This window comes from Lithobates pipiens, unplaced genomic scaffold (assembly GCF_037356315.1).
Source record: "Lithobates pipiens isolate NorthernLeopardFrog02 unplaced genomic scaffold, aLitPip1_a1.2 Scaffold_30, whole genome shotgun sequence".
Classification (NCBI taxonomy): domain Eukaryota; kingdom Metazoa; phylum Chordata; class Amphibia; order Anura; family Ranidae; genus Lithobates; species Lithobates pipiens.
The window spans coordinates 65,994,145-66,008,073 of record NW_027507791.1 but is presented as its reverse complement, the minus strand read 5'-3'; the positions used below and the strand labels follow the sequence as shown (position 1 = coordinate 66,008,073).

General features: G+C 44.2%; 1 protein-coding gene across 2 annotated transcripts in view; it reads left to right on the top strand.

Moving 5' to 3' along the window:
• The window catches only part of HIF1A (hypoxia inducible factor 1 subunit alpha), a 63,172-nt gene that overhangs the window by 22,454 nt on the left and 26,789 nt on the right, over window positions 1–13,929 (top strand). Inside the window, exon 2 of one of the 2 annotated variants that reach the window (XM_077464375.1) lies at window positions 11,994–12,178. In XM_077464375.1, the coding sequence (XP_077320501.1) occupies window positions 11,994–12,178 (185 nt within the window). Of the gene's footprint in view, window positions 1–11,987; window positions 12,179–13,929 lie in introns of both variants that reach the window. The other variant, XM_077464374.1, reaches the window with a different exon arrangement.

Genomic DNA, 13,929 nt, shown 5'->3' with positions numbered 1-13,929 from the left:
CAATTATCAGTAGAGTGTTGCATTTTACACTTATAACCAATTTGTGTTGACACTTGTGGACTTGGGGTATTTGACTTTTTTTGATTGGTTGGTTGAAGCCATACCCCAGGACATGCATTTGATATTGAAGCCAGATCTAACTATTAAGTCAAAACTGCCTCATTTTATATTTAAAGTGTCTCACAGGGTGAAATATATTAGGGCATAAGTGCAGCCAAAATATAACAGACAAATTGGCACAAGGGGCATAACCTGCAGTGAGTAGAATGTGTCGCTTGTGATTCCTTAAGGCTGGATTCACACCTCTGCATTTTTAGTGCTTTGTGCATTTTGCAGATTTGCACTACAGAACGAGTTCCATAGGAAACCATGTTACATGGACTGTAGTGCAAATCTGCAAAATAAAGCACTAAAAATGCATAGGTGTGAATCCAGCCTAACTCTTAATCGATATCCCCCCCTCGGGTTTATGTGCCCCTCTAAACCCCCCTGTAGGCTTCTGGTGCCATGGGGGTTAATAGAACTAAGGGACTGTCGCAGGATTTCATCAGCGGAGTTTGCCCCTTTTTTTTTCCCAGCTGCTCTATTCACAGAAGCCATACTTGAGCGTGAACCCAGCCTCAGTCATAGACGTTTATGTGAATTGGATGCGGATTTCCCCACATCCAATTAGCATGACAGGAGAGTGTGTCCTGCTCTCAATAGAGCCAGTTCACATGCCTCCGGGGTGGCCGCGGTCCACATTTGGAAATGGTTTTGTGTGCCTTTTGGTTGTGATTCAGGTGCGAATTCGGGCAAAATTTTGGACCTGACTCCATGAAGGGAGACTTCTTGGACCCCCTGCTGTGAGCCGCGGCTGCAGCATTTATGAACCCAGGTTGAAACAGGATCTAAGGATGGACGGATGATGGGTCCGCACCCTCCATTTTGTAGATCTAATTTCAGTCATACAAGCTGTAGTACAGCTTGTATGAATGGAGCAGCCGGTTCTGTTGATGAGCCTGTGACAGCCCTTTAGTTGTTAACCCCTGCCACACCAGAAAGTTAGTGTTGCTAAACCCAGGACCCTGCATTCTCTAGATCTGGTCTCCCACAATACACATAATGTGGAAATGCAATTGTTTTTCTAAATATAAACTGCTAAATACCTTTTTTTTTCTTTAGTGGTATATTGCAGTCTTGTGACCTCTATCATTGCCTGGTTAAAGCTTGTAAGAGGAGTTTTCATTCTTCGCGGACTGTCCTATCAGGATGGGCAGTGCTGGTTGGCCCTGTGCTGATCACATGCACCCTCTCCAAGAGAAGAAAAACTCTAGAAGAAGACTGGATAAAATATAATTTTTACACTATGCAGAGGATTAACCCTTTAAGTTCCACAATGTGTATGCTGGTTATACTGACTGATCTTACTGTTGTGGATTTAGTAACACTTTATCCACTTTCAGACCGGACCATTTTGCTGGTCAAAGACCAGACCACTTTTTGTGATTCGGCACTGCGTCGCTTTAACTGACAATTGCGCGGTCGATCGTCGTGGCTCCCAAACAAAATTGACGTCCTTTTTTTTCCCCACAAATAGAGCTTTCTTTTGGTGGTATTTGATCACCCCTGTGGTTTTTATTTTTTGCGCTATAAACAAAAATAGAGCGACAATTTTGAAAAAAAGCATTATTTTTTACTTTGTTATAATAAATATCCCCCAAAAATATATTAAAAAAACATTTTATTTGCCTCAGTTTAAGCCGATACATATTCTTCTACATATTTTTGGTAAAAAAAATCGCAATAAGATTGGTTTGCGCAAAAGTTATAGCGTTTACAAAATATGGGATAGTTTTATGGTATTTTTATTATTATTTTTTTTACTAGCAATGGCGGCGATCAGCTTTTTTTTTTTTTTGTGACTGCGACATTATGGCGGACATATCGGACATTTTTGACACATTTTTGGGACCATTGTCATTTAAACCGCAATCACTGCTATATAAATGCAGTGATTCCTGTGTAAATGACACTGGCAGGGAAGGGGTTAACCAGTGGGTGGCAGTGTAGGGGATAAGTGTTCCTAGGGGTGTGTTACTAACTGTGGGGGGGTTGGGCTTTAATTTAGTGAACACTGATCTCTGCTCCAATCACATGGAGCAGAGATCAGCGTCACTAGTTGCTAGGCAGAATGGAGAAATGCTGTTTACAACGGCATTTCTTCATTCGGCCGCTCCGTGAGACGATTGTGGGTATGCCCGCGGCGATCGAGTCCGCGTGTCCCACGACCGGACTCACGTGGGAGCGCGCCACCGGCGCATTTCCACCGGCAGGGAGGCAAATTTAAAGGGACGTACAGGTACGCCCATTTGCCTGCCTGTGCCATTCTGCCGACGTACATTGGCGTGCGCTGGTCGGCAACTGGTTAAAGGAGGGGTCATGTACAGAGGGGGATTTCAACAAACAGAGGAGGCATTGACACAAGGGACACGTTCTACTGACTGTAAAACCTAGTACACACTAATTGGTCTTTTTTTCATTCAACCAACGTGCTGAACAAGAAAAAACTGCAGAGCTCGAGTGGAGCCACTGCACTAACTATGCTACAATGCTATACAAGTACAGTGATCTCCCCTGCTGAGCTATAGTGTTCTGACAGAGGGACGCCCTCCCAACAAGAACACACTTGTTGTCAGCGCTGATTGAATGCTGATCGGTAGACCTTTTTCCATCACGCCACCATTGGACTGGCTGCCGTACACATGGGCTGAACGTTGGCCAGTTTCTATTGAACTCACCAATGCCACCCAACATTCGGCTCATGTGTACGGTCTTCAAGTGATTGTAAAGTCTCGTTGTTATTTTTATGGGAAAAAATATAAAAATGTCATACCTGCTCTGTTGCAGTGGATTTGCACAGAGCAGCCTGGATCCTCCTCTTCTCGGGTGCCTCTGCTGTGATCCTATCCCCTCCCTCTTAAGTGCCCCCACAGAAAGCAGCTTGCTATGGGGACACACGAGCCGAGTCACAGCTCCCTGTGTCCATTTAGACACGGAGCCTTGTCCCCTCCCCCAACTGACTAGCTGACTTTGACAGCAGCGACAGCCAGTGGCACCTCTGTTGTCTCAGCCAATTAGGAGGGAGAATCTTTTACGGTTGAGACACTTGTGGGCATCACTAGACAGAAGGACCTCAGGTAAGTATTAGGGAGGCTGCTACATACAGAATGCTTTTTATCTTAATGCATAGAATGCATTAAGATGGGGAAAAAAAAAACCTTCTGCCTTTACAACCACTTTAATACTACATTGTTGCACAGAGCAGCCATGATCCTTCTTTTCTGGGGTGTCCCGGTGGTACTCCTGGTTCCTCCTCTTCATCGGGTGCCCCCACGGAGAGCCGCTTTCTATGGGGGCACCTGTGCAGGCATGCCCACCAGTCCCACTGCTGCACCCATTGGCACAGACAACAGGACTCAGCCTAGCCCCCGGCTCCCATTTTATTTATTTTTTTCTTTGTCATGATGAAATCACAAAGTTAAAGTTTTACCAATTCACAGCAAAATGCTTTAAAGGGGAAGTAAAACCTGATGTCACTTACCTGACACAGGAGCCACCGATGTCACCGCTGTGCCCTGTAGTCTGGAGCGTCCATCTTCCGGGTATCGCTGCTTCGGCCACTCACAGCGCCGGAGCAGCGATGACGTCACTCCCGCGCATGCGCACGGGAGCAGCCACTAACGGCATATAGCCGCTAGCGGCGATAGTGCGCCTGCTCGCAGCTGCCTACGGATGCGCCGTAGACAGCTGTCGCTGTCTTTTAGTAAAACCATGTAGGTTTAGGAGATATTTCTTGGACCTACAGGTAAGCCTTAATCTAGGCTCACCTGTAGGTCAAAGTGGTTTGTAAGGGTTTACAATCACTTTAAAATGGGCTAGAACCTTAGTAAAGCATGCTTGTTATACTCTCTGGAACCTAAGGGGTTAATCCTCTGCCGTCTGTAAAAAAGCTGCTTGATCTTGTGTGCACAAATCCTTCTCTCCCACTGACTCCAAAACATGACCAGAAAAGACGGAGCCTTTGGAGCCAAGCTGCACATGCTCAGTTTGGTGTGTAATGCTAGATAGGGTTTTTAGGGTTCATGGGACAGCTCAGTGCAGTTTGAAAACCTCCTACAAGCTTCACCAGGAACTGATAGAAATCACAAGACTGCTATATACTGCTGATGATGAGAAAAGGTATTTAGCAGTTTATATTTACTAAAAATAATTGCATTTCTATGTTCTCTGTACTGTGGGAGACCAGATATAGTGAATACAGGGTTCTGGGTTTAGTACAGGGGTTGACAAATTGGCTTGGAATCTAGGAGCCAGCTAAAAAAAAGTTAGGAGCCGGGTTCGTGACGGCGATCTGGACCTGTCCCTGGCCTGACATGGAGACGAGTGAGGGGAAGATAGCCCCCAGCCCCCCACCTGTCTCCAAGTCATTGCCCATAGCTCTTAGAGGGACATGTTATTTGTTTTATTTTTTTCAAATTACGAATTTTTTTTAAATTGCATTTTAGTGTAAATATGAGATGTGAGGTCTCTCTGACCCCAGATCTCATATATAAGAGGACCTGTCATGCTTTTTTCTATTACAAGGGATTTTTACATTACTTGTAATAGGAATGAAAGTGACACACCTTTTTTTTTTTTTTTTTTTTTTTTTAAAAGAACAGTGAAAAAAATAAGTTAAAATAAGAAAAAAAATTTTTTTTTAAATGCGCCCTGTCTCGCCAAGCTTGCGCGCAGAAGCGAACGCATATATGAAAGCGGTGTTCAAACCACACATGTGAGGTATCGCTGCGATCGGTAGAGTAAGAGCAATAATTCTTGCCCCAGACCTCCTCTGTAACTCAAAACATGCAACCTGTAGAATTTTTTAAACGTCGCCTATGGAGATTTTAAAGGGTAAAAGTTTGCCGCCATTCCATGAGCGGGCACAATTTTGAAGCGTGACATGTTGGGTATCGATTTACTCGGCGTAACATTATCTTTCACAATATAAAAAAAAAAATTGGGCTAACTTTACTGTTGTCTTATTTTTATTTTTTTTATTAAATAAATTATTTTTCCCCAAAAAAAGTGCGCTTGTAAGTCCGCTGTGCAAATACGGTGTGACAGACAGTATTGCAACGACCACCATTTTACTCTCTAGGGTGTTAGAATAAAAAAATAAAAAATAAAATATATATAAATTTTGTTTAGGGGTTCTAAGTAAAGGGAAGGAGAAAGCCTGGCAGGCAGAGCAGGCAATCCCATAAGCATTGTTGGTTGTAATTCCAACGGCCACCACAAGAGGGTGCCAGATTCCAGAAGGAACCATAGAATCACAGAAGGCCTCAAAGCTGGGGGCTCAATTACCGGCCGCCTGCGGTGCGCCCCGACGCGATCGCGCTGGGGGGGGTCCACGGAGACAGGATACCCCCAGCTATGCTGTCCCAGGCGCCAGGTCGCTGATTCTAGTCGCAAATGCGACCTGGCGCCCGGGTTTTGTCGAGCACTGGTTTAGTAACACTTTAAAGTGTTTCTAAAGGCTGAATGTGCATTGCATGAAAGTAAAAAAAACCTTGTGTGTGCATCTCCCCCAGCCCTTACCTGAGCCCCCTCCAATACAGCGATGTTCACAATGGCCTCCGCTGTATGGAGACTCTTCCTGCTCATTGGCTGAGACCGCAGTGGGAGCAAATGGAGAGACCAGGGAAGCGGGGCAGAGCCAGTACTGTGTGTGTGTGTGTGTGTGTGTGTGTGTGTTTTATGGGCGCATAGAGTAGCGGTGCCCCCAGGGCAAGCCACAATCTCTTGGGGGCACGGCTCGAGGGGGAGGAGCCAGGAGCATCGGTGGGAGACCCAGAAAGAGGATTGGAGCTGCTTTATGTGAAAGCACTGCACACAGCAGGTAAGTATAACAGGTTTGTTATAAAAATAAAAAGCAGCTTTACTTTAATGTCCCTTTAGGCTTGGATTCACACTAGCGCGTTTTTTGATGCATTTTTTGCATTTTCCAGAAATGCAAGGACACTTTTTAACATGGGTTCCTATGGAACATGTTCACATCAATGCATTTTTGTGCCTCTGCGTTTTTGGAAAGGGTCGGGGACTTTTCGGAATCCCCCCCCCCCCCCCCCCATCCGGTGTCACATTTGGCACTTTTCAGGAGGGAGGTATTTGCTCCCGCTTCTGGGCATAGATAGCCTCAGTATCTGCGGATATCTGCGCCATGTCTGGCACCTCAATCGCGCCCCCCCGCTGTCTTCTGGGAGACATACAGATCCCAGAAGACAGCAGGGACCAGTATGATTGCGCAGTGCGACTCGCGCATGTGCAAGGCTTTTCTTCCTGATTCCCTTACCGAAAATTGCGGTGCTTCCACCCAAGAGCCGAGGGACGGGTTGGCTTTGGGTGAGGCTATTGCGGGCGCCCTGGATAGGTAAAGGTCCATATTTTAAAAATCACCAGCTGCGCTATTTGTAGCTGCTGACTTTAAAAAAAATAAACTTGGTGGAACACCGCTTTAACTAGCTTGTAATATGCCAGTATATTAAATACAGAAGCAGGTACATGTGTATTGCATGGTTTAGGATTTGTATTACTGAACGGTGCCAGTTTTTAGCTGCCATCTATAGATGGAAATTTTCTGCTGTATCAAGACAGATAATCTGAGCGTTTGCATTTACAATAGTTTATTAGAACACGGACTGTTTGCTGCTTGCTTTTTGTTTTCTATTGCTTACACATAGTTTCTTATGAAATTATTTGGCAAGTTAACATATGGAAATGTGACCTTATTTGGTCACTGTCTGTATCTTGATCTTTCTGCTATCTTCTGGTTGTTTTTGAAGAAAAAGCCCTGTAAACTATGACCTACTTCCTGCTCAGCCTCAGGCGTGTAAAGCCATTTGCAGGAACATTGTGTGCCAGCTCTATTGTAGATATACAACCTATATTTTCCACACTGACTGAGTGTAGTTTTTTTTTTATTTTTTTTTTTTTTTTACTTTGCACAATGCCCAGATAACATTTTTCTTTTGTAGTCTTTTTTTTTTTTTTTTTTTTGTGCGTTAAAGTGACACTAAGCGCAATCCCTTTTCTCTAAAAGTAATTCATGCACATCCACGACTTGATGGCTCTGTAATCTATTTTTTATGAAATTGTTTCTTGCTGTGTTTTTCTGTAATCTGCAGGTTCCTATGTTTTTTTTTTTTTTTTTTTTCCCAGCTGTCAGGATGGCTACATGCATTCTTCATGGTCTCATTGTACATAAAAAAGGGTTAAAACGGCACTTTGCAGGTGGGTTTGCAGTGCTGCCCCATTGTTTTCTATGGGAAGGGGTGCTTTAGGAGCGGTAAATACACCACTCCTACAGCGCTCCAAAGATGCGACTTGCAGGACTTTTTTGACACTTTCACACTGGAGAGACAGCAGTGGCTCTTTCAGGGCGCTTTGCAGGCGTTATTTTTAATGCTGTAGCGCCTGCAAAGAGCCCCAGTGTGAAAGGGGCCTTACTATCCTGGTTACTTTGGCTTATATGTATATTTTTGTGTGTTTGCAATCTTCAGCTAGTTAGAACCTACTTTTTTTTTTAAAAACATTTTTCAGTGCAATGTATCATCTATTGCCCCGTGAACTTGGGGGAAATTCCAGGAAGCTGAACAATTCATGCCTAAACAATGAGCGTGGGGTGGAGGGGGTGGCGGATCACCATGCTGATACTTTACTCTTACATCATTCGGCGTCATTTTTTAGGGGGCTGTGAGTAATTCTTGTTCTAGTGACTGGAAAAGTGATACTAGGTGACACACGGGGGTTTCATGGCAAATACGGTTTCTTTTCAGGAAAGTAATTTGATATTGGGCACACTAAAGCTGATTTTGGTAAAGGATTTGAAAATGTTCACACAATAAATAGTGTTAATCATTAATTATTTCAGCAGGACTGGGAAATGTAAAACCTGAGATTTTTCTTTTCATGTGATTGTGCAATGTAGTGTTATTGTGTGAAAGTTCTCAAATACTTTTTATTTTTTATTTTTTTGTTAAAGGAGTTGGAAACCTTTGTGGTTTTTCACCTCAATGCTTTCTATGCATTGAGGTGGAAAACCTCTTGCAGTGCAGCAGCCCCCTAGTGCCCCCGTATTACTTCTGAACCCTCCTTTTTCTCATGCAGGGGACGAGCCGGTGTCTCGTGTCCTGATTGGCTAGATTGATAGCAGTGCAGCCATTGGCTCCTGCTGCTGTCATTCAAATCCAATGACGTGGGGCCGAGTTATACATTCGTGGCTGTGGACGTTGAATGCTGGACTTGGGAGCGCACCCGCAAGGTAACCCCCTTGGGGAACTACTTCCACTAGGGGGTTATCTGATGTGGGAAGGAGCCGCCGGGGGACCCCAGAAGGAGTTGTTTCAGGGGCCACTCTGTGCAAAACGAGTTGCACAGTGGAGAGAAGTATGTTCAAAGTATGTTTAAAGTACAATCACTTTAAATTGGTAATGACTTGTGCACTTGCTGAATTCTAGTTGTTATGCTTTTTTGATAGTAATTTTGGACACCGTTGTCCAATTTTATTGGGTTGCTTCATGTCTTGAAGGTTTATGCTGTCATTCAGTGAAAACTTTGTTAGGGGGTTCTTTTTATTTATTTATTTTTTTTTTTTTTTACTTGTAATGGTTTTAATGCGTGTAGCAAACTCTTGGCCAATACATTGTCAATGGCGTTTTTTTTTCCCCACAGAACTCTTTTGGTATTGTAAAAGTAGCTTTAAGCACCGTACATGCGATCAGAATATCGTACAAAAAAAATACAGATTTTGAAGCGATCGTGTGTTAATCTGAGCGTTATACTTCGTCTGATCATCTCATTGTGTTTACTAGGCTTTAAAGTACTGTCATTGTGCGCAAAGACTAGGCAGCAAGCAAGGAGTGTACTAAGGTTGAAATCTACCTGTTTAATTATCAAATTGTGAATGCTCCAGTGAGCCAAAAATGATCTTTCCTTAAATTCGGAGTCTGAAACTAGGCAACCTGCACCGGGTATCTGCACATACCTTTTTTCATATCTATTCTCATACCAATGTTTCCCCACAACCCCACAGTACTTTCATGTGCAAATTTTCTTTTTAGCACTTGCCCCCCACTGCCTCATGCATCCCTCTGTTGGCCCCATGTCATAGAAGTGAGCCAACCGGATGATGTAAAATGCGTTGACCAGCATGTAGACAGTGTCATGCTTGCATGAGGGCACTTTGAGATTAGGGGCACCCTGGGCCCTGGAGTAGACATGTAAATGTATGTTTATATATATCTGCTTTTGATATGAGGCCAGTTAACTAGTGTGCTGTGAAAGGCATGCTTAAATCCTCACCATTGCCTCAAGTCATGCATGTCCAAAGTCCGGCCTGCCTGGTTATCTGGTCATGTATATCTTTTGTGACCACCAGCGATCTCCTTGAACCGGGGGCCACAAAAGATATATATATTCTGGCTGCCTTGGAGGGGACAGGGAGGAGGCGGATGAGTGCCGTACACACAGGAGTATTTCCCGTTTATACGGCAGCCTCTGTAATAGGAAGTCCCGTCTCCAGCGCTGCTATTGGACGACTGTTCTATCCATCAAAGGAGGTGGGACTTTCTATTAAAGAGGCCATCGAGAAAACAGGTGTTTTTACTGTATCTAATCTTTTGGCGCTGGTCCTGTCCCCTCCCTGTCTCCGAGGCATCAGTCAGGCTGCACTGATTGCAATGGTGGGTGCTGCATTCTCTTGGCAGTGGTGGGGCTGCAGGTGGGCACTGACCCTTATTTTGCTTCATAGTTCTTTATGTAAAATTTAAGTTTTTTTTTTTTTTTCTGAAATATCCAAATAACACGCCCAAGCTCATCTCTTTACTTACACACAGCCACAAAGGCAAGATAAATCTTGTTGGGCAGTGTATTCGTGGTCGAACTAACACAGACCAAATTTTAATGGTTCAAAGAATGTCGGGCAAAATGGTTGACCCTCACGCATATTCACTTCATCAAATCTGGCCTTCCATTGAAAAAAGTTTGGACACCCCTGTGGCTTAAAGGCTTGCTTACATTGTAGCTCAATGGCAGTCAACTTGCTTTATATGGGGGGGCCTCAGGTCTGGCCCCAGACATGAATGTATTACAACAAATGCCTGTCAGACTGAAGACATGCAACAGGAGATGGTCAAATACTGAAAACATTCTATAGAAGCTGTTGGAAACTGGGAAAATACTTCTGCTGAGAGTCATAGGCTGGAGACATTAAATGAGAGGCTCCTATGCAAGTCAACACTTCTACATTTGTAAATCCTACAGCCCTCTTAAAACCTTCTTTCAGGCTGGGTTCACACTAGCTCACAGCAGAGGGATCTGGTGCGTCTTGTTTTTGGTTCTCTGTGTCAGGGGCAAATCAGGTCCGATGTTTTGCCTGAATTCAGACCTGGAATAAAGCCAAAGACACACCGGACCCTTTTCCAGTGTGAACCGCGGCTGCTCTGCAGGTGTGTGAACCGGCCCCATTGAGAACTGGTCATGGTATCCTGTCATGCAATTCACATAAGTTTGAACCCAGCCTTAAACAATATTTTTTCCTTTTACTGTCTTGAGTAAGCACCTAAACAGACAAATATCTGCAATGGGTCCTGAGAACCACACAAAGTGCCAACGAGCTACAGGTTGGGCCTCTGAGCCTTGGATTCTCTGTTGGGTTCACATTTGAAGTCACTATAAATATCAGTGATGCCTCTGAGATCCATGTAGATGTGCTACACACGACCCTATATTTGTGGTGGTGTTACGGTTACACCATTTAACACATTTGTTTCCATGAAGGGAGTTGCTGTCGTTTAACCACTTGTCTACCTGTTTCCTAATGGCGTCTGTAGACTGGGATTTTCTACACTCCCCAGCTGCTATGGTGTGTTTAAATTTGTGGAGCAGTGGTGGAAGTAAAGCCACCCAGTCACTTCCACAACCCACTGTCCTTCATGTTTGACACTAAACTTAGTGAAGGCTTTTAAAGCAATGCCAATAGACAATTTTGGTGAAGAGTTTGTTGCTGTGTAACAGGCATGCACAGTTTTAAGGCTTGACATGTCGGGTATCCATTTATTTCTTGCAACGTCCCTTTTTCATTTATTAGAGAACTGACTGATCTATTGTTTGTGTGCACTTAAATTTTACTGTGGCGTGTCCCCCCCCCCCCTGAATAACCATATGTGCACTAATATGTGACATAAATTTTAGCTGCACCATTTTATTGTCGGGGGTCTTTGCTTTGGGAGAATATAAGCTGTTTTGAGGGTTAACTATTCAGTCCTAATGTGAAATTACATGCACAAAGCCGTAGAAAAGTAAATAATGCCCATCTCCATGTTTAAGAGAACTTTAAATAATTCCCTTCTCAAAGGCATGTCGTGGCTATCAGTGTTGCATGTACGTAGCCTCAGTTTTATATACAGTGTACACTACTGTGTTCTGGCAGCAGGATGGGGACTTCTGTCCTGCTCCCAGATCAAAATCGCTGCTCAGCCATTCACAGGACGGTTTGTGGTTTCTGAATAACTAGAGCGATCTTTGGCTGAGGCGGAGATTGTGTCATCATCCTCTCCCTCTCTGCCTCAGTCAATCAGAGGAATCCTTGTATTAATTGAGAAAATACAAAGCTTCCTGTGAATGGCTCTGCAGCCCTCAGTCCCCTTCCCACTGCTGGAGCACATCGCTCTGTGCACTGTATGTAGCTGATGTATGTATAGCGCACACAACTCAACAGACACTGCATGTGTTACAGAAGTATATGGGTTGTTTGGACCAGCTTGGTCCAAATGAATTTAAGTTCGCTAAAACCTGGAGTTAGGCTTTAATATGTTGCCCAGTAATTATGTTGTCAATTTTCAGTTAGTGTAGTGAGATTATAGTGTCAAACAAAGTATGAAGAACATTAATCTTATCATTTTCAGGATCAGTTCGGAGCGACGGAAGGAGAAATCTCGGGATGCTGCAAGGTGTCGAAGAAGTAAAGAATCGGAGGTGTTTTATGAACTGTCCCACCAGCTGCCTCTGCCTCACAATGTCAGCTCACATCTTGATAAAGCCTCCATAATGAGACTCGCCATTAGCTACCTGCGTATAAGACGGCTCCTCGATGCAGGTGAGATAAAGTCTAATATTCAGACACAGTCTGGGCTGTTGCAGCTTGTTCTATCAGTCCCTTGTTTTTGTTTCAAACAGACTTGTACTGATATGTTAGTGTTTCTAAAGCCAAAATGTTTTAGACATTGTAAGACCCCGACAATCGCAGGCATGACTCCTAGAGGCAGATGCATGATGGGATTTGTAGTTTAAGCACAGCTGGAGGACCGAGGTTGCCTACCCCTGACCTAGGGAATGAATAAAACCCCTGTGATGTTTTGTGTCCAGAGTGAAGTGAAATAGTCTTAGTATCACAAGAAATGTTCCCATTGGAAGGTTGTACCTTCCCGTTCTGATTATGACTTCAAAATCTAGATTTTTGCATCACTTTCTATTCCAGGCACTCTGGTCACCTTCCATCACTGCCACCAAGAGTTCAAATTTTTCCCACTTAATAAAAAAAAAAAAACACAATGCCAGTTTTGGGCAAAACGCTTTTGCAGGCTTCCGTGACTTCTGGTCACATGATGTGGAGGATCAGCCAATGCAAACTCAGACCCTGCTTCTTTAGGGGATCATGCATAAGGGCACGGCATCAGGAAAGTAGGGAAACATTACATCGATCTTCACAGTGAACAGCTGTGCTAGGGGGCAAGTCTGACCACTGGAGTACAGGTAGACTTTGCTCCCAAGTAGAACGCAAAGAAGAAAACTGATCACGCTTATATGGATGTACTGTCATGTCTAGCGTGGTCAGTTTGAAATGGGGAAGCAGGGGGGCTGGCAAGATCAAGTATTTCACATAAAGGAAGTAATACAAAGAGAACGGGATACTTTTTCATACAAGCACATGGTTCAGCAAATGCATCAGGGATATGAAATGTTGGGGTAACATTTTAACACACAGATAAAAGTCCAGTTAAACCCTTTTGCTGCCAGGTCACAGGGGGTGGGGTAGAGTTACAGTAATCTGTATATGACATGCTGACTTCTGGCTGTCAGATGGAAGCAGTCCGGTTGCTCAGCAGCAGCCAGATTGCTGCCCAATTCCTCCTTGTAATGGGTGCCTGCCATGTATCCCAAGCTTCGATTGCCCATCTGCGGGCCCAGGACTGGCATGGCAGGTGCAACCATGTAGAGGGGAGGCAGCTGAGCGGACATGCCCTTGTGTCTGTGCTGGGGCTACATGTGCGTCCACTTCTATGGGCTGCCTGCATGCAGCTCTGGGGTGGATGAACATGCATCTGCCAGCGGCTCTGCACAAAGGATGGCACTAATCTGCCTTTTGAATGAACCCTAAAATGTTTGTACAGTACGGTGTTATGACAGCGGGATGGGGACTTCTGCCTTGTGACATTTGTCTGCCTCAGTGGAAGCTTTGTCTTCCTGTGAATGACGGAGCAGCACTCAGTTTTGAATGTTCTGGTAGTGGGATGGAAGTCTCTGCCCTACTGCCACAACACAGCGCTGCCAACTAGCATTATGAGAAAGAGACCAGGTAAGGCAGCCTATATATTTCTTTTATAACGGGGTTTCTGCTAGGGAAATGTCAGTATTTGTGACTTTGCGTGCTGCTTAATCCTGATTTGGTGCAATCCCTCTATTTCCTCTGCTGTTCAGAACAGCTGGAGCAGTTTAATCACTGCTAATTAAAATAAGATTTATCTTCAGTTTTTCTGCTCTCTAAATGGCAATATTCTATTGAGAGGATCAGCCTGACAGCTGGTCTGGAATGGTGTTGAAGAAAGCAATCATTCAACCAAAGTATAA